This window comes from Rhinichthys klamathensis, unplaced genomic scaffold (genome assembly GCF_029890125.1).
Source record: "Rhinichthys klamathensis goyatoka isolate OS25496 unplaced genomic scaffold, OSU_Roscu_1.1 h1tg000059l_1, whole genome shotgun sequence".
Classification (NCBI taxonomy): domain Eukaryota; kingdom Metazoa; phylum Chordata; class Actinopteri; order Cypriniformes; family Leuciscidae; genus Rhinichthys; species Rhinichthys klamathensis.
In genome coordinates this window covers 5,323,096-5,343,132 of record NW_026606604.1, presented here as the reverse complement: position 1 = coordinate 5,343,132, position 20,037 = coordinate 5,323,096, and the positions used below count along the sequence as shown (strand labels likewise).

The following is a 20,037-nucleotide window of genomic DNA, read 5'->3' as shown; positions in this document are numbered from 1 at the left end:
TTTGCGTTGCTGTCCAAGATTGCGTAAAGGATCAGCCAAATATCCAAGTACATCATCAAAAGCGGTTGTTAAGCTGAATTGTGCTGAGCTGAATTTAGTGCTATCAGGGGTTTAAAAGAGAATAAAGTCAAATGCACCTTTTACCCCGGTGCGCCTTTAGCCCTGTTGTACACTAGTGTTTAGAGTACAGTAATTTTCAGCATCATTACTCTAGTCTTCAGTGTCACATGATCCTATTTCTTCTTATTATAAATGTTGAAATCAGTTGTGCTGCTTAATATTTTTTAGGAAACCTTAAAAAAAATCCAGGATTCTTTGATGAATAGAAAGTTTAAAAGAACAGCATTTATTTGAAATAGAAATCTTTTGTAACAATGTAAGTGTCTTCACTGTCACTTTTGATCAATGTAATGCAACCTTGATGAATAAAAGTATACATTTCTTTAAAAAAAATCTTTCTAACCCCAAACTGTAGTGTTTTCAGTGGTTTTAAACAGACTATTAGTTATCTTCACGCTCAGAAACTCTGATTTGTGTGTTTCACTGGACCGTGCAAAGGTGAGGTCTGTTGTGACATTAATGAATTGCATTGCTTGGGTGCGTGCAGTGTGTCTGGACAAAAGAGGGATTTTTGGTTTTGTATGTGATGTCTTTATGCTTCCCGAACCTATTTGTGAGCAATTAGGAGGAAAGAGGAACAGGATGGAGGTTGCAGACTGCTGTCTGTTGTCCCCGATTTAGTTCTCAACTTTATACACTCAGCACAGACTTGTCTCCTGTTTCAGTGCTGAATGAGTTTTTCTAATCTCATTCCTCCTCCCCCAAACACATGTCAAACCACACACACACATGCTCACACACTCGTTTGTTTGACATTCCCTATTGTGGATACAGTGTTTGAACAAGATGAATATCATTTCTCATTCCATTCAATAAATGTTTTATGGCTTTTTTTGTCAGGAGCAAAGTAAACCGTTTTAATACTTCCTCATTTCCCATGCTAAAAAAGTGTTGTGTGTCTCAAAGGAGCGCCCTGGCCAGCAGGCTGATTGTTAGCCATGCTGCGACAGCAAGAACCCACGGTTAGCACCCTGCATCTGGTGGCCAATGATATGACCGATATCATGGAGAACTTGGACACACGAGAACTTGACATTGGCGATGGGGAAGAGGAGTTTGATGGCCGGGATCCCAATAGTACAGGTAAAAGAAACAAAGAACCACATAAAATCACAAACATAATCCCAACAGAGGAGACAAACAAGTTATATGAAGATAATAATCATATACACTACCATTTGGAGGCCAGTAAGATCTAAGAATCTGTAAGAATTTTTTTAAATCTTAATATATTTATTCAGCAACTATGCATTAAATTGATCGAAACTGACATTAAATACTTTAAAAAAAACTATATTTCAAATAAATTCTATTCGTTTGAACTTTTTATTCATCCAGGAATCCTGAAAATCATGGCATCCACAAATAAATTAGGCAGCACAACTGTCTCACCATTGATAATACTAAGAAATGTTTCTTGAGCAGTGAGCACCAAAGATCAGAAAAAATTCTGATCATGTGACGTAAATTACATTCGAAAATATATAAAAATAGAAAATGGTTATTTTAAATTGTAATAATATTTCACAATATTTCTGTTTTTACTGTACCTTTGATCAAATAAATGCAGCCTTGGTGAGAAGAAGATACTTCTTTCAAAAACACTTTCTTACTGACCCCAACTTTTGAACAGTAGTGTGTCTGTCAGTGTCATATATTAATTTGAAGTATTTTGTCCACAGAAAATCGCATCCCCTTCTCAGCTGTGTATAAAACAACAGGCTTTAAAGAGACCGGGGCACGCGTGTTTCTTACCGCGCTTCCCATCACCGCCAAAATCCTGGAGGTGGAACGCTTCACTTCTGCCCAGGATCGCTTCAACCTCACGTCCCAGAGAAGCGTCTCTAAGGTGAGATCTCCCACTCCTGTTCCCTTTCATGGAGTGTTAGTATGTGGGCTGACATAGTATATTTGTTTCCCGGGAGATTTAGAGGTTGCCAGAGTAATTTACATGTTGCCCTGGAGATTTGGACACCATAACTGAAAATACTTAGCACATGCAAAATTGTTTTTCAGAAAAATAATGACAAACACTCATCATCACTCATGTTTTGGAAGTAGTAAACGCTGAAATCTTAAAGGAACACTGTAGTTAATTATGTGCTCTCCGTCATGTCGTTTCAAACCCAATGTTCTAATTTTCATTTTGAAGAAAGCTCTTTCCATACAATGACCATGAAGACCGTATCTTTCAAGGTCCAAAAAGACACCATAAAAGCACCATCAAAGTGGTCCATACGACTTATGCACTATGTTCCAAAAGGCATTTAGGTTTGGAACGACATGACAGTGAGTAAATGATGACAGAAGTTTAATTTTTGGGTGAACTATCCCTGATGGCTGGTCTTGTATCCAGGCGCTTCCGGCATTGTTTAAGATCGAGATGAGGCACGGAAACTTCACCTGGTTGGTAAAGAGGAAGGAGAAACATTTTATGGAGCTTCACAGGGAACTCCGTGCCTACAAGACCTTCCTCAGAATTCCATTGCCCACCCGCAGGTGACCTGATCATACATTTTATTATAATTATATCAATTATTTATTTATAATTATTTATAATGTTTATATGAATATATTAATAATTACATTTACTTATGTTATATTTGAAAATATAATATATTTATATTTTTTATATACTGTGATATTGTTTTATATGCTTGGGGTCAAAAGTATAGTAAAAATAGTAATATGGTAAAATATTATTACAACTTGTAAAATGTAATTTATTTCTTTGATGGCAAAGCTGAATTTTCAGCATCATTACTCCAGTCTTCAGTGTCACATGATCCTTCAGAAATCTTTCTAATATGCTGATTTGGTGTTCAAGAAACATTCTTTACTATTATTAATGTCGAAAACAGTTGTGCTGCTTAATATGTTTGTGGAAACCATGATGCAGTATTGTCAGGATTCTTTGATGAATAGAAAGTAGAAGTCTTTTGTAACATTATACATGTCTTTGATCAATTTAATGCATTCTTGCTGAATAAAATTATTAATTTCTTTGAAAAAAATTGTACTGACCCCAAACTTTTGAATGGTATTGTGTATATATATATATATATATATAATCATGTTTTTTTCCCTAAACATAAATGTAAATATTACTCCAACAAAAGGAAGTATCAGTAGCCCCTTTCACACATATAGTCTTTCCAGGTAAATTATTGGTAAATTAGATCATGGGCCTGATTTACTAAACAGGGCAAATTAGCGTGAGAGCGCAATTCCAAAAAAGATGGGAGTGGAAATTTCTGGAGATTCCCGTGATCTACTGACGAGTGACGACGCGCAAATTAAAGAACACAGACACAGCCGGATCATTTCCATAATGACCAACGCAATCTAGCATCACAAATAGCACCTGGGTTAAGACATGCTTCTTTGGGCTACTAAATAAATGCATATGCAATAAGATCAGCCGCAAAAATAACTGTCCACGCCTTTTCAGTGCTAATTTTTCACTGTGTGTCTTTAGTAAATCCTGACAGTAGTTTTTTAATGCCAAAAGAGGGTTTGCGCTGGCGCAAGCTGTTAGTAATTCTGGCCCCATGTGTGAACAGGCCCTTTTCAAAAATACCAGTAAATTGGTTCTGGCAATTTACCAGTATGAGAAGTTGTAACATTACCAGTAAATTACCGGTTTGATGCTGGATGTGAACAAAGAATAAAGAGTACCGTTATGAACATGCATGGGCTGATGTAAAAAAAATCTGCTTTGAGCCAATCATAAAGTTCTTATGGAGATGACGCACTTACTCCGCCCTGTTTACGGCAAGCTTTACTGCTTTTTAAAACATTTTCTATGTAAATATGTGCTAGTTGGACATCTTTGACCATTGTGCCTCATCTTGCAGCTTTTTCTATTCATAAGCGCGGCGGCTCTGCAGTTGGCTCTGCGTGTCTTCTGTGTGATCATCCCCTTACACCCGTCACACAGAAGTAAAAAAAAAAAAAGTTGTCAAATTGAACAGATAGTGAAACTAAAGCGATTTTCCTCACGCGAGTGAATGAAGACAGCGGCGAAGCGATTAAAGATCATTTCTGATGACTGACATCACTGAATTTACTGGTATTTTGGTGCTGATGTGTGAATGGTCTCTTACTGGTAAAAAGCCATATCACCATTGCTTGTGTGAACAGCATATTTGTGTATTTACCGGTAAAGTCATTCTGGTAATTTACTGGGATTACTGTGCAAAAGGGACTAATGTCTCATCATAACTATAGGACAGCAATTGAGTCATGAACACTATTGGTCTAAATGTTGACTTTATGCAGTGCGTTTGCCATCTTCTGGTAATCTTAAGATCTCTTTCTCTGTCTTTGAAATAGTCACACGGAGCGAAGGCACACTATAAACCGGAAACTTGAACGGCACATGCCAAGTCTACCCCGGGGAGGAGGCGAAGAACTGGCCAGGGAAGAGCAAGTGTCTAGTCGAAAAGTCAGTTTCCTGTTTCAGTGGAACACTGCTAACATATTCAGATGATTTGTGTCTGAATATTGTGGTTTTCTTCACAGAGACAACTTGAAGACTACTTGAATAAGCTGCTTAAAATGCCAATGTATAGAAACTACCATGCAACAGTATGTATATATTTGGATTATGTACAATATTTCAGTAGGTAGGTATGTTGTTTTTTACATGCATTAACAAATCTTTTTTTTTTTTTTCTATAGATGGAATTTATTGATGTGAGTCAGCTGTCCTTCATTCATGATTTGGGACCAAAAGGCTTGTAAGAGCTCTTTGTTTATTAGCTAAAAATGTTTTAATTATTATTTATAAATATATTCTTGTACTTTTTTTGTAATTGATCCTTGACATTTTGCACTGTGTCCTTCCCAGGGAGGGTATGGTTCTCAAAAGGTCAGGGGGTCACCGTATTCCTGGACTGAACTGCTGTGGCCACAGCAAAATGTGCTACCGCTGGTCCAAACGGTCAGTGTAGTGTCTTTCATTCTCAGCTTGCATAGGATCACAAAACAATCACCTTGGTTAAAAATGAAGAAAAATGATTTTCATGGAAAATCCCAGCTTATAATGTCTTACTGTTGGTCTTTCCAGTTGGATGGTGGTGAAGGACTCCTCCCTACTCCTCATGAAGCCAGACACAGGTGCCATCTCATTCGTCCTGCTGATGGATAAGGCGTTTGGCATTAAAATGGACACTAAAGAAACTGAGACAAGGCACGGTGTCCGCATAGACAGTCTGTCCAGGTGTGTGAACTGAGGCTCTTGTGGTCATTAAGGCAAAATGCAGTTGACATGCACCATAAATATTTGATGAAATGAAAGCGCTTTCTGCTTCTTGAAGGACTCTGGTGCTGAAGTTCACAAGTTACCGTCACGCACGCTGGTGGGGACAGGCAATTGATGAATTTGTGCGCAAGTATGGCAGCAATTTTCTTAAGGATCACCGATATGGTTCCTTTGCCAATGAACAGAAGAACATCCCATCTAAATGGTAATTATGGCTTTTTACATGCATCCGATGTCTGAAAAGATCATATCATAGATGCTTAGCGGTGGACACTTTTGACTTGGGCCAATAATCAACCACCTAGCAACACCCTGGCAACCTCCCCTCAAAGCCTTTGCCCTGTGGCAACAACTTTTACACAGAAAGTTCAACTGGGCAAAGAAGTAATTTGAAAACTTTTAGCTTTAGTTTTATTATGTATTATATTTCATTACTGATAATATTATTTATTGAAAAAATAATCATTTGGGTTTACTAAGCAAACTAAACTAACTTTTAGCTTTAGTTTTATATTAAATTATATTAGCTATTATAATATATTACATTATAATATATTTTATTTACATTCATTCATTTATGCAGATATTATGTTAGTATTTATTTACTGAAAAATAATATAATACAAATAATAATTTGGGTTTACTAAGCAAACTAAAGCTAACTTTAGCTTAAATTATATTAGCTATTTTACTGTATCAGTGATTTATTATATTAGTGATTATATTATTATTTCTTTCTTGAATAAATAAAAAGATAATTTGGGTTTACTAAGCTAACTTTTAGCTTTAGTTTTATATTAAATTAAATGGTATTGGCATATTTTATTATATTGGCTATTGTATTATATTGTACATTTATTAATTTAGATGATATTACATTATTTATTTATTTATTAAAATAATATAATATTGTATTTTATTATATTAGTGATTATATTATAATATCATTTATAATTAAGATAATTTGAGTTAAAAAAAAGTAAAACTAAAGCTTTATTATATTAGTGGTCATGTTATTATTTATTTCTCAACTTTTCTCACAATTTTCAGTTGATGTATTTCAAAACTATCCAGAAAATATCAATAATCAAACTAGCCGAAGCAGGTCTCAGGTTTTCTAGAACAGATAAACATGTGAAAGCTTTAGCCGTCTGCTGCTGTGTCTTCAGGTGAAGCCTGTTTAACAGGAGTAACTTGAGAGAATGAGAGGGAAAGTGTAACCATAGACTCCATCCTCTTTTGACCCTGTGGAGAAGCGAGATATCTAGGGCAGCAGCTTCACTGCTGGTCTGGGCAGATGATTAGTTGTGCATTGTTGCAGCATTAAGCCCTATTAGCATGCTTGTTCCCTGAATAATGAAAATTGTGTAATTAAGTTTGAGAATCAGCGAGAGTGTGAGTTTGGGACTTTCAGCCTTACCCATTGATTTGACTGATTGGGTGTGTGTGTTTCAGGTATGTGAATGGGAAGCAGTACATGGAGGATGTGGCAAATGCGCTGGAAGAGGCAGAGGAGGAGATCTTTATCACTGACTGGTGGTATGTTGAGATATAGCCCTTCCCATACATTCCTCTTTCCTTTGGGTACTATTGATTCATTTTAGAAATAATGCACACACAGATCAGGTGAACTGCATTGGTTAATGTTTCCTCAATCAAATTCTGAGAGAATCAAACATTGCCCAGTTCTAGGAAGGCAGCAGGAAATGGAGTGCATTTCTTAGAGGGGTTTTTGTTTTTTTAGAGGGATATACTGACTTTACTTTAGGATATCAATGTCCTAACCATGCGTCACACAACAAGTGCTTTATCTGTCCAAATAGAAAGGGAATGTACATGAAAAACTACAACATTACACATATTTGATGTTTTTAATATGCACGTGGAGCACAATTTTTAACCAGTGAAATTTCATTAATAATGAGAGTTATCATTTCAACATGCAATGGTTATTGTAATTTCCAGGCATGGAAAAGTCATTGAAAAGTAATAATTATCATGACTTTTTAAGATATTATTCAATTTATGCTTTATTGTTTTTTTTCCCCTTAATTGCATTTAAATATATATTATTGATTCTTAATTAATCAACTAAGTTATTGAATTTTATTTTTATTTATAATTTTTTGTATTGATTAATTTGATCCTATCCTTAATCATTTTTTTGTATTTCATTTAATTTAATTTATTTGTGGTAAATGGATGGATGGGAACCTTGAAAATTGAAACAAGTGACTATCACAATTTAGTGTTGCCTGTCACGTTCTCAGCAACTCAGATGGATGAGATGTATTGCTTATAGATTTGACCTGTCATAACAGTAAGGTCATGAACTGAGAGAAAAGCCCAAAGGAAGGTAGTAGAAAAAAGAGAGGGAAAGAAAGATAGTTGTATACTTTGTGTGCACCCTCTCAGAGGGCACCTCCAGCTGGGAGCAATGGCCAAACAGATCTGTTACCTTCATCAGACAGATGCCTGGTGCTGTGTTACAGCATCACTCAGTCATCCTGCAAGTGTGAGATTCCAGTGTGTGTGTGTGTGTGTGTGTCTACTTTTTTCACTGGCTTAATACATTTGAAATTATGTAAGTGACAGTGAGATGTGAGACTAGACGTTTATGCATATTTGATGTTACAAATGCTTCCCCTGCTCATGAGGTCGTGTGTGTGTGTGTGTGTGTGTGTGTGTGTGTGTGTGTGTGTGTGTGTGTGTCAATGCAGGCTGAGCCCTGAGATCTTCCTCAAGAGGCCTGTCGTCGAGGGCAACCGCTGGCGACTCGATTGCATTTTGAAACGGCAAGCGGTGAGTTAACCCAACACCCAACCCAACCCATAGCTGCAGTGAAACGCCATACATCTGTCTGTGGCTTTACTGCACCAGCAATAAAACCTTCCCGTTCACTGTTCTCATGTAATAATTTACATTCCAGGGTGTTTTCTGTTTTTGTGGTTATATATTAATTTTGACTGGTGGATTTGCTGTACTGACCATTAAGAACTGTTTGTTCTTGCAGCAAAAAGGTGTGCGGATATTTGTGATGTTGTACAAGGAGGTGGAACTGGCTCTCGGCATAAACAGCGAATACAGCAAACGAACTCTACTACAGCTTCACCCCAATATCAAGGTCAGATAAAACAAAAAAGTCAGTTCATTAATCGACTAGTGCTGTCAAATTGATTAATTGCATCTGACATAAAAGTTTGTGTTTGTGTGAATATACAGTATATGTCAGATCAGATGCGATTAATCTATTTAATATATTTAATATATATAAGGAATGTGAATGCAAAAAAAACACTATTATGGACATGGACAATTCAAGCATATTTGATGTTTAATATGTATGTGGAGCACAATTTTGAACCAGTGAAATTTCATTGTGAACGGGGATAATCGTCGCCACGTGGATGAAAAATCTGGAATTTTAAAGTTGTGATTTCCAGGCATGGAAAAGTCATTGAAATTAATAATATCTTAAAGTAATGGGAAAATCATGAAAATATTCTAGTAAAAATTGTTGTATTTCATGTAAATTAGTTCCAAACGATGCTGTGGCTTTAGTGATACTGAATGTATTTGTGCCATTTAAATATGACAAAAAAAAATATTTATTAAAATAAATAAAAAAGAATATTTCTGCCTGGTTGAAAGAAAAGTAACATAAAAGTAAAAATGTAAAATACTGATTATGGTTCTGACAGGTGACTCAAACAAAGTTGATTCAACTATAATTTTTTTTATATATATTTGAATGTTTTTTTTTTTTTAAACCATTTTATTATAACAAATCTCTGTTGTGAATATGTATTTTAAATTAAACATTGTCATATGAACAAACCTAAAGTGACATAATAGTATATAATAATAATAATAAAGTCAGTAACACCTCTGAATAATTTACAGATTGACTCATTAAAAAGAACTGCATCAACCGAGTCATTTGTTCATGAATCAGAAATCACATGTTCATTATTGCACTCACACTCTAAAAATATGAAATCTGACAGCTGTATATGGACACACAGAAAGTTTCCTGACTGTCACCAATGGCAACATGATTAGTCACAAATTGTAGTTTTTGTCGCATTTGCATCCATTTTGCGATCTTTAACCGCTGCGCGACACCAAAGAAACAAAGAGAAGAAAAGACTCGCCAATAACAAACTTATTTTCTTCTCAGGTAATGAGGCACCCTGACCACGTATCCTCTTCCGTGTACCTATGGGCGCATCATGAGAAGATTATAGTCATTGACCAATCGGTGGCATTCGTGGGAGGCATTGACTTGGCGTACGGACGCTGGGATGATCGGGAGCATCGGCTGACTGACATAGGAAGTGTCACCAGGACTCTTCCTGTGTCTGCAGAGGTTTGGATCTTATATTCTAATGTTTTATGACATACAGTGTTGCTTTAGTATTATTTATTTACTATTATAGTATTTATTCAATTTCCATTTGAGTTTTTTTCAAGCAATTTTGTTGTGTTTTTGTCAATTTGATTAGTTTTTGCTTATTAAAATAAATAGCTTTCATTTATTTTATTTTTATTATCTTCAACTTAAAGTTGTCATGAAACGGAAGCTTCTAGTCTTATCTTCCATATTGCGACATGCGTCTTAGTGAAACGACTTCTAGAGCGGGACTTGTCTGCTGGGAATTGATAAGATCAAAGGAAGTTGGGCGTTGCTAACTAAATGGAGGCAGATCTGATATGGGGGATATACTTATTTTGAACTTGATGTTTTAATTTTTGTCTCAGAATGCCTCTGAAGTCTCTCCTGCTATGGCTGCTCCATCAAACGGGCCCAGCGCGGTTCACATTAACGGCAAAAGTTTACCTGTCGACACAGTGGACCAGCCAAAACTAAAAGGACAGGGGAAGACCAAGAAGACCCGTTTCAGCATCCGTAGACACCTGCAGAAACACGGGCTGGCACCTACAGACAGCGTGAGCAGCGCCGAGAGCTCAGAAGAAAGTGAGTACGCCCCCGTCTCTGGAACGCTCGCGAATGCAGACTAGTGACACGTTACTGACCTAAACTCCCACATTCAGCTGTTATCACACTTCACAGCGGATTTTGTAATGCCTTTTGGCAGCGCTTTCATATGACTGACCATCTTATGCAATGATTTACAGTATTTACCATAAGTGCAGATAAACATGAATCATTACGGTTGAGGCTTAAGACATTAAGATATTGGCCTGGTTTCACAAACTGGGTGTAGATTAAGACAGGATTAGTTCATTTAGGACATTTAAGTCGCTTTTATGAACGTGCCTTAAAAACAGTACTGGTGTGCATCTTGAGACAAAACAATGTCACTGACATATTTTAAGATATATCAGTGCAAGTTGCTTTCAGTTAAAACAGCTCAAACGTACATTTTAGTCTGGGACTAGTTTAAGCCTTGTGTGTGAAACCTGGAGATTGAGGATTAGATGTGATATTAAAACGCGTTGTTGCAACAGCTTCCAACTAGATATACTTGTGCTCATGAATATTTTTGTCTAGAATCTATATTCGTGTTCATCTTCCACACCAAACGTTGTTGGGTTGTCCAGGTTGTAAAGATGCCTCCTTTTCTTTAGGTTATTCTAATAGTATTTGCAGCCACCAAAATTTGATCCCTCTTAAATGGATTGAGCTGAGGGTGTCCATGCCCTCCTGCTTGTGCCCAAGTGGTGAGTAAGAGTCAGGCTTGGGTGAGATGTCTCGGGTGTGTGCACTCTATGAGAGGTTGTCCCTAATTCTGATCCCGAACATTTAGTTGAACTATTTTTTTAAAAGTTAAATATCATCCATGTCAAACGGGCAACCTCTCAAAACACTCTGGGCACTCTGTGTGGATTGCTGTGTTTCAACAGTCAGATTGTATTCTTGCAGACTCTTCCCGATGAGTAAGATGCAGAATATCCGATGCTTGCAGATTCCAAGCATGTGTATTATTTTGGACTGATGCGGTAGTAACTCAGCAGTGTGAAAGCATGGATTGCTTCGTTCATGTGTTCCATAAAAAGTTGTTTTGGGTGTGGTTTTTGATTTTACATGATTTTATGAAAAAACAAATGTTTTACTCTTGGTTGCGTTTTTCTTTGGTTTGGGTCTTTATTTGTTGTTGTCTGTCACTCTTATCAGAGGCTGAAGCTGCACAGGATCTGCAAGCGGACGTTATTGGGCTGATGGGGAACACCCGGTTCTGGCACGGCAAAGATTACTGCAACTTTGTGCATAAGGACTGGATCCAGTTGGATAAACCTTTTGATGGTGAATCATTTTTCTGAAGATTACTGCATTTAATGTTTTTATATTCATTTTTTATTCATATAAACATAATACGTATAAATACAATATAATACATACAAATAAATTAATATAAAATACATTTTAAGCATTCATATTATGTACATTTGTAAAAAGATAGGAAAAAAAAGAATTTACAATGTTTTTATTCAAATTATTTCAATAAAAATGTATTTCTGCAATATGCTCTTTTTGCAGATTTTATTGACAGGCACATAACTCCCAGAATGCCTTGGCATGACATTGCCTCAGTGGTTCATGGGCAAGCAGCCAGAGATGTTGCACGCCATTTTATTCAGCGCTGGAATTTCACAAAGGTGAGGAAATCAATATTGGCATGTCTTAGTGCCTTATGTCTTCATGCCTTCTCCCAAAATATCAAGATAAAATGTAAATAAATGTCAAAGGAAAGTGTATATATTTTTTAACTGACCAGAGTGTGTGTGTGTGCGTGCATGTTTGCGTGTGATTAAAATAATTTTAAAAGTACAAAATATTCTACAGTTTTCTTTTTTTTAATTAGGTCAAAGCTGCATGCATAATATTTTAAAAGGAATTAGTTTTAATTGTTTTACATGCCACGCCACAAGATATTTCAACTTCCCAAAAGTATTTAATGTCTTCCCAATGTTGGCTAATATCATAAACATGGCTTTGAATATGTTTGTATTTGCATTGCCAACTTGTTACAGATCATGAAGCCCAAATACAGATCCCTGTCGTACCCGTACCTCCTTCCTAAATCTCACACTACTGCAAATGAGATCAAGTATCAGGTCCCTGGCTGCACCCAGACTAATGTCCAGGTAAAATTTTATAGAAATAACAATATTCCCATCAGACCACATACAGCTTTCATAATACTCATTGTCTTTTTACTCAGGTGTTACGATCCGCCTCAGACTGGTCAGCAGGTATAAAATACCACGAGGAGTCGATTCACACAGCTTACGTCAACGCAATTGAAAACAGTAAACACTATATCTACATAGAGGTGTGTGACGCAATGGACTTATTTTCCATTTGTTCATATTATCCCCAACTAATAGAATCAATGTTGATGTATTGGTTGCTAACCACAGAGACTTTGGCTTTTCTACCTATACAGAATAATTCAGGATGTCCTAAAGCAGCATTTCATTGATCTAATGTTATTCATTTCCTCTTTCAGAACCAGTTCTTCATAAGCTGCGCCGACAACAAAGTCGTTCAGAATAAAATTGGAGATGCCATCGCCAAGAGGATCATAAAAGCATATCGGTGAGCTGCGGTCAATAACTTTTACCCAGTCCTTCCCCTATTTTCTTTTGTATGTCCACACACCTATAACACACACAGATACATTATTTCTTTAATGAAACACGTGTAAATCAATAGGACAGAGACAAGTGTTTGTTTAAAGACAAAAATTTATTCTTCATTTGTAAATGAATAGCCAGCTGCGATAAATAGAATATATAAGGCCATATGTAGGCAAAGCATCTCTCATATTGATCTCTCAAAGGTGACAAGTAATCTTGTGTTCTTTCTGTGTGGTTCACAGGGAGGGTAAAAAGTATCGTGTGTATGTGGTGACACCACTGCTTCCTGGATTTGAGGGGGATATCAACACCGGTGGGGGCAGTGCCATACAGGCAGTCATGCACTTCAATTACAGGTAACACTAAATATTATTATCCTTTATATGCATACATACAAACAATAAAATACTTAATTCAGTAAAGGATGCAGTTGATCAAAAGTGACAGTATAGAAATTGAAATTAGAAAAAAAACATTCTATTCATCGAAGCATTCTAAAGAAAAGAAAATAAGTAGAAGAATTTTTTTTTTAGTACCCTATCAGCATATTAGAATGACTTCTGAAGGATCATGTGACACTGAAGACTGGAGTAATGATGCTGAAAATTCAGCTTTGCCATCACAGAAATAAATTACATTTCAAAATATATTAAAATAGAAAACAGTTATTTTAAATTGTAATAATATTTCACAATATTATTGTTTTTACTCAATATTATTATTTTTTTGTTAGTATTTTGATAAAAAAATATTAGCCTTGGTATGTATAAGAGAATTTATAAGAGTATAAGAGAATAAAGTATAAGAGAAAAATATTACAAAACCTTACTAATTTTATTTTTGTTACAATATATATATAAATAAGAAAAATTATTTCCCTCTGTTTAATATAACTATACACACAAGGTAAGTAAATGATTCTATAACACCTATAACACCTAACACGCAAGATGTCTAATTTTTTTTTCTATACATAGTTCCCACATGACGTCACAACATACGGGCATTTGCCGACCCGGCGCCATTTCTGTGGGCATGTTTCGGGCAGAATATTAGAAGAAGAAGCTAAAACGAGTTAATTTCGTGATAAAAAGTGAAAATGGTCATCTCCTGCTGGGTCAATGGAAGTTCAAATCGTGCCGGAGGTTCAGTTAAATTTGGATTTTACAGTATACCCGTCTTTAGACTTCATGAATGTGAGAAGACTAAGCTTTTGTCAGAACAACGACGGAGGTTATGGCTGGCGAGGATAATAAACAAGTTAACACTTTGCAGTTTTAATGATGTCCTGTATTAACATAATGACGAGGTATTAAAAACAACAGTTTCCACTGTTCGATCGCGTCCGCGCCTGCGCCTCTCTCTCTCTCACTCACACACACACACATTCCAGCATTGCAATCTCAGATTATGTCCCTAAAGAACCCGCGTATAAAGTAGTTCCGAATTACATTAATTAATTTGCACGCGAGTTTTATTTATTTTTATACCGTGTATATTCATGCACTGAACCGTGACGCCCGTACAGTTTCGGTTCAATACGAATACATGTACCGTTCCAACCAGGGGCGTAGGAATGAGCTTAACATTGGGGGGGACCAGGGTTGATTTTAGGATTTTCATTTTAGGGAGGCTCAGCCCTCAATGAGAATACGCAGGGGTTTTTCTTGGCTCAAAACGAGGAGGAAGACATGAAATCCTGATCATGTACGTATTTATAAGATAATTTGAATTTTATTTTTCACATAGGCCTACCATATAGGCAGTTATTCCCACTGTATTTTTGTGGATGTAGCCCAGTACCTCTAGGGGGGTCCGGGGGCATGCACCCCCGGAAGAATTTTTTTTACATTTTAAAGATAAATTCATTAATCTGGTGCACTTTGAGTCATCCAAATCCACTGTTGAAAATAAATAATCCACCCGCCAATCGACGATCTATGTTCGTGCCTGCGCGCGCACGCTACGCGGTCGAGCACAGTCTCTGTCTCGCACGCTCACTCTAGATTCCGGGAGATTTTAACTAATTTGCGGTATATCTAGTCGATCACGAGTGGCTCAACAGGGAGATCTATAGATAAACTCATCTTTCAGGCATTTGACCGACCGGGTTGACACTTCTGCGTGAGAAATCGGGGGGTGGCGTGTAAAAACCAATCAAATACGTGTGTCTCACGGCCAATGCGTGAGAGTTGGCAAATATTTTTGTCTTTCGCGGTGTCATTTTTGGGTGGGACAAATGCGACTGTCTCCAATATTGGGGGGGACACGTCCCCCCCGTCCCCCCCGGTTCCTACGCCAGTGGTTCCAACCATATTCTTCAGTGTACAAATAAGTACATGCATATTACAGAAAGCACCGATGACTGTTTTAAGGGGAACAGGAATTAAGTTGTGCAGGCTATGGCTTTTTAATAGACAGATAGTTTAGCATCATGCTACATACATTCGCTATGATGACTAACACTTTTCCATTGATTGCACTTGAGCAAACGTCACCAACCCAACCCTCGACAAACTGATTGTACGCCTCCAGTGATTTCCAGGCTCGGAATTGCTCACATGTGTAAAAAATACCAGATAATGGTAACGTTACACATGATAATACTGTATGAGGCAAAGCTGCATAATCAGTGCTCGGTGCTTCCTACGGATCCACACCATTTATGACTGAAATTTTCGCATTGTACCTCTCTCTGTCTTGTGTTAATAGAGTCTCTTTATAATCTCTGCCACTTTGTCTCTTCATGATTTTCGTAACATTATAAACAGAAAGAAATATTCGAAATTTGCTTGTAAAACTTTGTAAACAGAGCAGCCTATGCCCTCAAAGATGGCGTCTCCGGGGAGGTCACGTGACATTAATTGGCCTGTGGGAACTATGTATACTATGGTTTTCAAAATTTTCTGTGGTAATTGACCAAAGAATGCCTCAAATGTTTGCGTTCATAATGTTGAATCCAATACATTTTTAAATTTACCTATAAAAAAGTTAGATATTATTCCTGCTGGAAGTTATCATTTATCATATAAACTGGGAGTGTTCCATTGGAGGAATTTGTTTATTTGGTTATCTCTGAAATTATTGTGCCAATTTTTTAATACTCTCATGTTTGTGCAGGACCATGATTAGAGGAGACTGCTCCATTATCTCACAGCTGAAGAAAGAAAGTGAGTACAAAGATATATATATACACCCATCAATGTTTAATCTGTACAGGGTGTGTCTGTAATTCTTCAGAAGATCTGACCCGTCTCGTACCCTAACCAGATGTTCTTCCTGGGGGTTCTGTGAAGTACATGTGGTAGACCAATGCAGTGCAGGCACTCACAGAACTGTGTGGTTTTCCGTCTACATTGTTTTGAAAATTTAATGGCTTTGTTGATTTGTTTGATGGGTTTCAGTCTCAAAGGAGTGGAGCAAGCAGACTCAAACAGACAAGAGCAACAAAACAAGTATTTCCTGCTATGCTAACCTTTTACCTATAAACTAAAGGCTTTAAGGCTTTCCATCCCAAAACTACATTGAAATAGACTATAATAAATCACTGCATCTTGTATTCTCAAACAAGTTTGTTACATCTCTCTTTTTTGAAAAATGTTTTCTGTCATAATGCCCTTCATTGGAATAAGATGCTTTTTTTAGTCAGATGGTGTAGTGTAGTTACGTCATCTACCAGCAGGGGCTAATAGGACTCCAAAACTTAAACCCTAGGGGACGCCGGCCTTAAAGGGTTAGTTCACCCAAAAATGATCCCATAATTTGCTCACCCACAAGCCAAACACAAAAAATATCCTGGCTCTTTCAAGCTTTATAATTGGAATGAATAGTAACTGAGATTTTAAAGGCACATTATGCAGAAATTGTGTTTTAGTCAAACAGTGACCCCTATAGTCGCTGTGGAACACTTACACTGTCGTAAATAGCTATCTAGACATATGTGGACATTTTTGGACTGGTCTAATTATCAACAATGGATGAATGAACAGCATCGTAAAAAAATGGCATACTACAAGCAAGCGCAACAACATAGAACGCAATCAAGTTTAGAAATAAGAGATTTAGGCTACTTAATCCATCAACAAGATCGCCAGGTCAGCATCGCTGTTGCATCCAGTGCTGCTTTTTAGCTCGCGCCTACTAGTGAAAGCCCGACCGAGTGGGACTGTCACAAGGAAATAGTCAAAGGATTCAGTTGCGAGTAAACAGTAATTTATTGAGCACAATAGTAGATATCCGTGTGGGTCAAAATGGAAGCAGACAGAAGAAGACTCAGGCTCGGCAACGCAGGGACGCAGTGGGCAGACACAGATGCAGGAACAGGTAGAAATTCCTCCGGGAAAATCTCAGGAAACCACAGCATGGTGCAGGAGAACACGGCGAGTAGAACCCTGGTAGCCTCAACAACCAACTGACAAAGACAGGGCGAGGTAACAAACAATATATCGGACATCCTCATTCAAAACAGCTGGCGCTGATCAGCTCATCAGCCGCGCCCGCCCTCGCGCTCACTCACACAACACGCACACACATAGCGAGGGCGAATCAGGGACTCTTTTCCGGTTCCTCACGCGGTCAGATTCTCTTTTCCTTTTCCAAGTCTCTTCCGACCGCGTTTTCTTTGCTTTTTCCATCGTCAAGTATCACGCCTGAAATGCGCGCAAGTGTCTTCGTGCTTCATATGTGGTTGTTGATGTGTGTGACGTCGTTGCCGTAAAGCAAGTCGTGATTCTCGCGAGATTTGTCGGGGGCGCTCCTCTCAAACTTGCATTGCTGGTTTTTCCAGCGGCGACCCCGCCAAGCTTTATTACCAGGATGATTCGCCCTACTATGAGTTTGTTTACCACCGAAATGACTTTGAAGCTGTTATATCAAGGTACAATTCTTGCATAGTGTGCCTTTAAAGCCCCAAAAAGCACATCCATCCATCATAAAAGTAATCCATACTATAAGAAAAATATCCATTATTTTAACTTTATAAACTAGAATCACTGGCTTTTGTACGCGAGTCGAGTTCTGGCTGAAGAGTGAACTCTGACCCGGCGCAGAGGATGGAAGCGCAGAGGATAGAGCGCAACAAAAAACAGGTCACAAATTAGAAGTCTAAAACGAGAATTTCTAAAGAGAAATGTCAAGAAATGCAACAGTTTTTTTACCCAGCACTATTTGTTTGAACCGTGAAAGCTGTCTACTCTCACCTAAGCTCACGCTATTCCTACATCCTACGTCACAGCCGGAACGCATGGACGGACATTACCGAAGCTAGTTATTTCAGTTTATAAAGTCATAATTATAGATATTTTTCACTTCAGAAGGCCTTTATTAACCCACCTGAAGCTGTATGGATTACTTTTATGATGGATGGATGTGCTTTTTTGTGCTTCATTAAAAAAAAGTTTCCGTTCACTTGCATTATAAAGCTTGGAAGAGCCAGGATATTTTTTAATGTAACTCCGATTGTGTTTGTTTGAAAGGAGAAAGTCATATACACCTTGGATGGCTTGTGAGTAAATTATGGGATAATTTTCATTTTTGGGTGAAGTAAGTAACCCTTTAAGAGCATTACAACACGATAGCACCCTCTTGTGGTTCTTAATTCATAGTAAAATGTTTTGTTGTGAAAGACCTTGTTGTGGAGAAGTAGCACTGTGTGTGTTTTTTATCATGCAACATCTACTTGCAGTCAGACACATTGCAGTGTCACAATCATTCGGCCTGCATCTATTAACCCGCCATGAGAGAGAAAGGAGTGAAGTTTCTCTTTGTGCCTGAATTATCCAGCAAGTTGTTGGTGTTTTGTTGCAGCTTCACTGGATCAGAGCGTTCCCGCAGTGTCCCGAACACGGATACAGATACATATCGCTGTTCTCTGAAAATGCAGGAGCTTGATTGTGGGTGCATAATTGGTTATAGACGCAGTTAGAGTTTATGTGCTGTGTAACTGCATATCCTCCTGCTCACATAAAACTGCTTGAGAAAATACAAAAATATACACAAAAAATGTTTTTATATATAAAAGGTATTTTGAAAAGAAAGATGAGATTAAACTGTAGGTGAAACAGAATGACTCTGAAACTATATCCGCTGGTGTTACTGTTGTACAGAGGAAGGAAGTGTTTCTTTTGCCTCCATTGAGCTCCTAAAGTGGCTTGAATGTTAAGGGTGTCAAAATACATGCCAAAAAGTCCAAGTTGGCACAAAGCAAATGGGTTAAACTGCTGGAAATGGACAGAATAATTACAGAGCAAACAATTCAGACATTCAGTCAGAGTCGAAATTAACTAACATTAAATTACTTTAAACATGAAATGATTTTCAGATTCAGCTTGTTTAATTCAAACTAAACCTCTGTGCCTGTGATAATCGTGACACCTATTTGATTACTCTACTGCTGCTACTACTACTGGAAGGAATTATAATTGTATGAAGTTGCAAAATTCATTATTATTGTAGTTATTGCTTTAAAAACAGTGTCAAATAGTTTTAACAAAAGTAAAGTTTGATCATTTTATGTGACTGTTTTTACTGATATTAATCCATATTTTTCAATATAAACAAGTTTGTTGAAAAATTACGATTAATATATTTTTTTCTGTCATTTGACACTCCAAATCAGTGTTTAGGATCATTGAGAAACTATTATAGTTCTATTATAAAACTATTCTGTTTTAATTTTTGATAGTGTGTTCTTGTCATTTTTATTAGTAGTAGTAGTAGTAGTAGTAGTCTTTTTTGTTTTGTTTATGTGTCTAAATACTTTTTTTCATATTTCTTTCTTAGTTTCTTTGTGCATTAAGTTTAACTAAATGAAAATTAGATGTGTTTTTTTACATTTTATTTTCTTTCTGTTTTTATTATCTTAATTTTAACCTTATTCCAAACCGTCTGTGGAACGAAAGAACAAGATTTCCATTCAGTGTTGTTTTGGACCCCATTTACTTGCATTGTATGGACAAAAACTGTATGTTCTGGATGTTCCACAGAAGTAAAAGTCATAGCGTTTTGAAAGGACATGAGGGTGGGTAAATGTCAATGATGACAGAATT

At 37.1% G+C, this 20,037-nt stretch overlaps 1 protein-coding gene across 2 annotated transcripts in view; it reads left to right on the top strand.

Annotated features, from left to right (window-relative positions):
* Window positions 1–20,037, top strand: part of pld1b (phospholipase D1b) — a 33,794-nt gene that overhangs the window by 11,095 nt on the left and 2,662 nt on the right. For both annotated transcript variants that reach the window (XM_056249117.1, XM_056249118.1), the window contains exons 2-22: window positions 1,027–1,203; window positions 1,803–1,969; window positions 2,477–2,619; window positions 4,456–4,567; window positions 4,645–4,710; window positions 4,804–4,862; window positions 4,973–5,065; window positions 5,192–5,344; window positions 5,442–5,591; window positions 6,842–6,925; window positions 8,107–8,188; window positions 8,400–8,510; window positions 9,567–9,755; window positions 10,148–10,364; window positions 11,526–11,654; window positions 11,889–12,007; window positions 12,383–12,496; window positions 12,574–12,684; window positions 12,862–12,950; window positions 13,234–13,347; window positions 16,112–16,161. In XM_056249117.1, coding sequence (XP_056105092.1) covers window positions 1,059–1,203; window positions 1,803–1,969; window positions 2,477–2,619; window positions 4,456–4,567; window positions 4,645–4,710; window positions 4,804–4,862; window positions 4,973–5,065; window positions 5,192–5,344; window positions 5,442–5,591; window positions 6,842–6,925; window positions 8,107–8,188; window positions 8,400–8,510; window positions 9,567–9,755; window positions 10,148–10,364; window positions 11,526–11,654; window positions 11,889–12,007; window positions 12,383–12,496; window positions 12,574–12,684; window positions 12,862–12,950; window positions 13,234–13,347; window positions 16,112–16,161 — 2,497 coding nt within the window. In that variant the 5' untranslated portion in view covers window positions 1,027–1,058. The remainder of the gene's footprint in view (window positions 1–1,026; window positions 1,204–1,802; window positions 1,970–2,476; window positions 2,620–4,455; window positions 4,568–4,644; window positions 4,711–4,803; window positions 4,863–4,972; window positions 5,066–5,191; window positions 5,345–5,441; window positions 5,592–6,841; window positions 6,926–8,106; window positions 8,189–8,399; window positions 8,511–9,566; window positions 9,756–10,147; window positions 10,365–11,525; window positions 11,655–11,888; window positions 12,008–12,382; window positions 12,497–12,573; window positions 12,685–12,861; window positions 12,951–13,233; window positions 13,348–16,111; window positions 16,162–20,037) is intronic.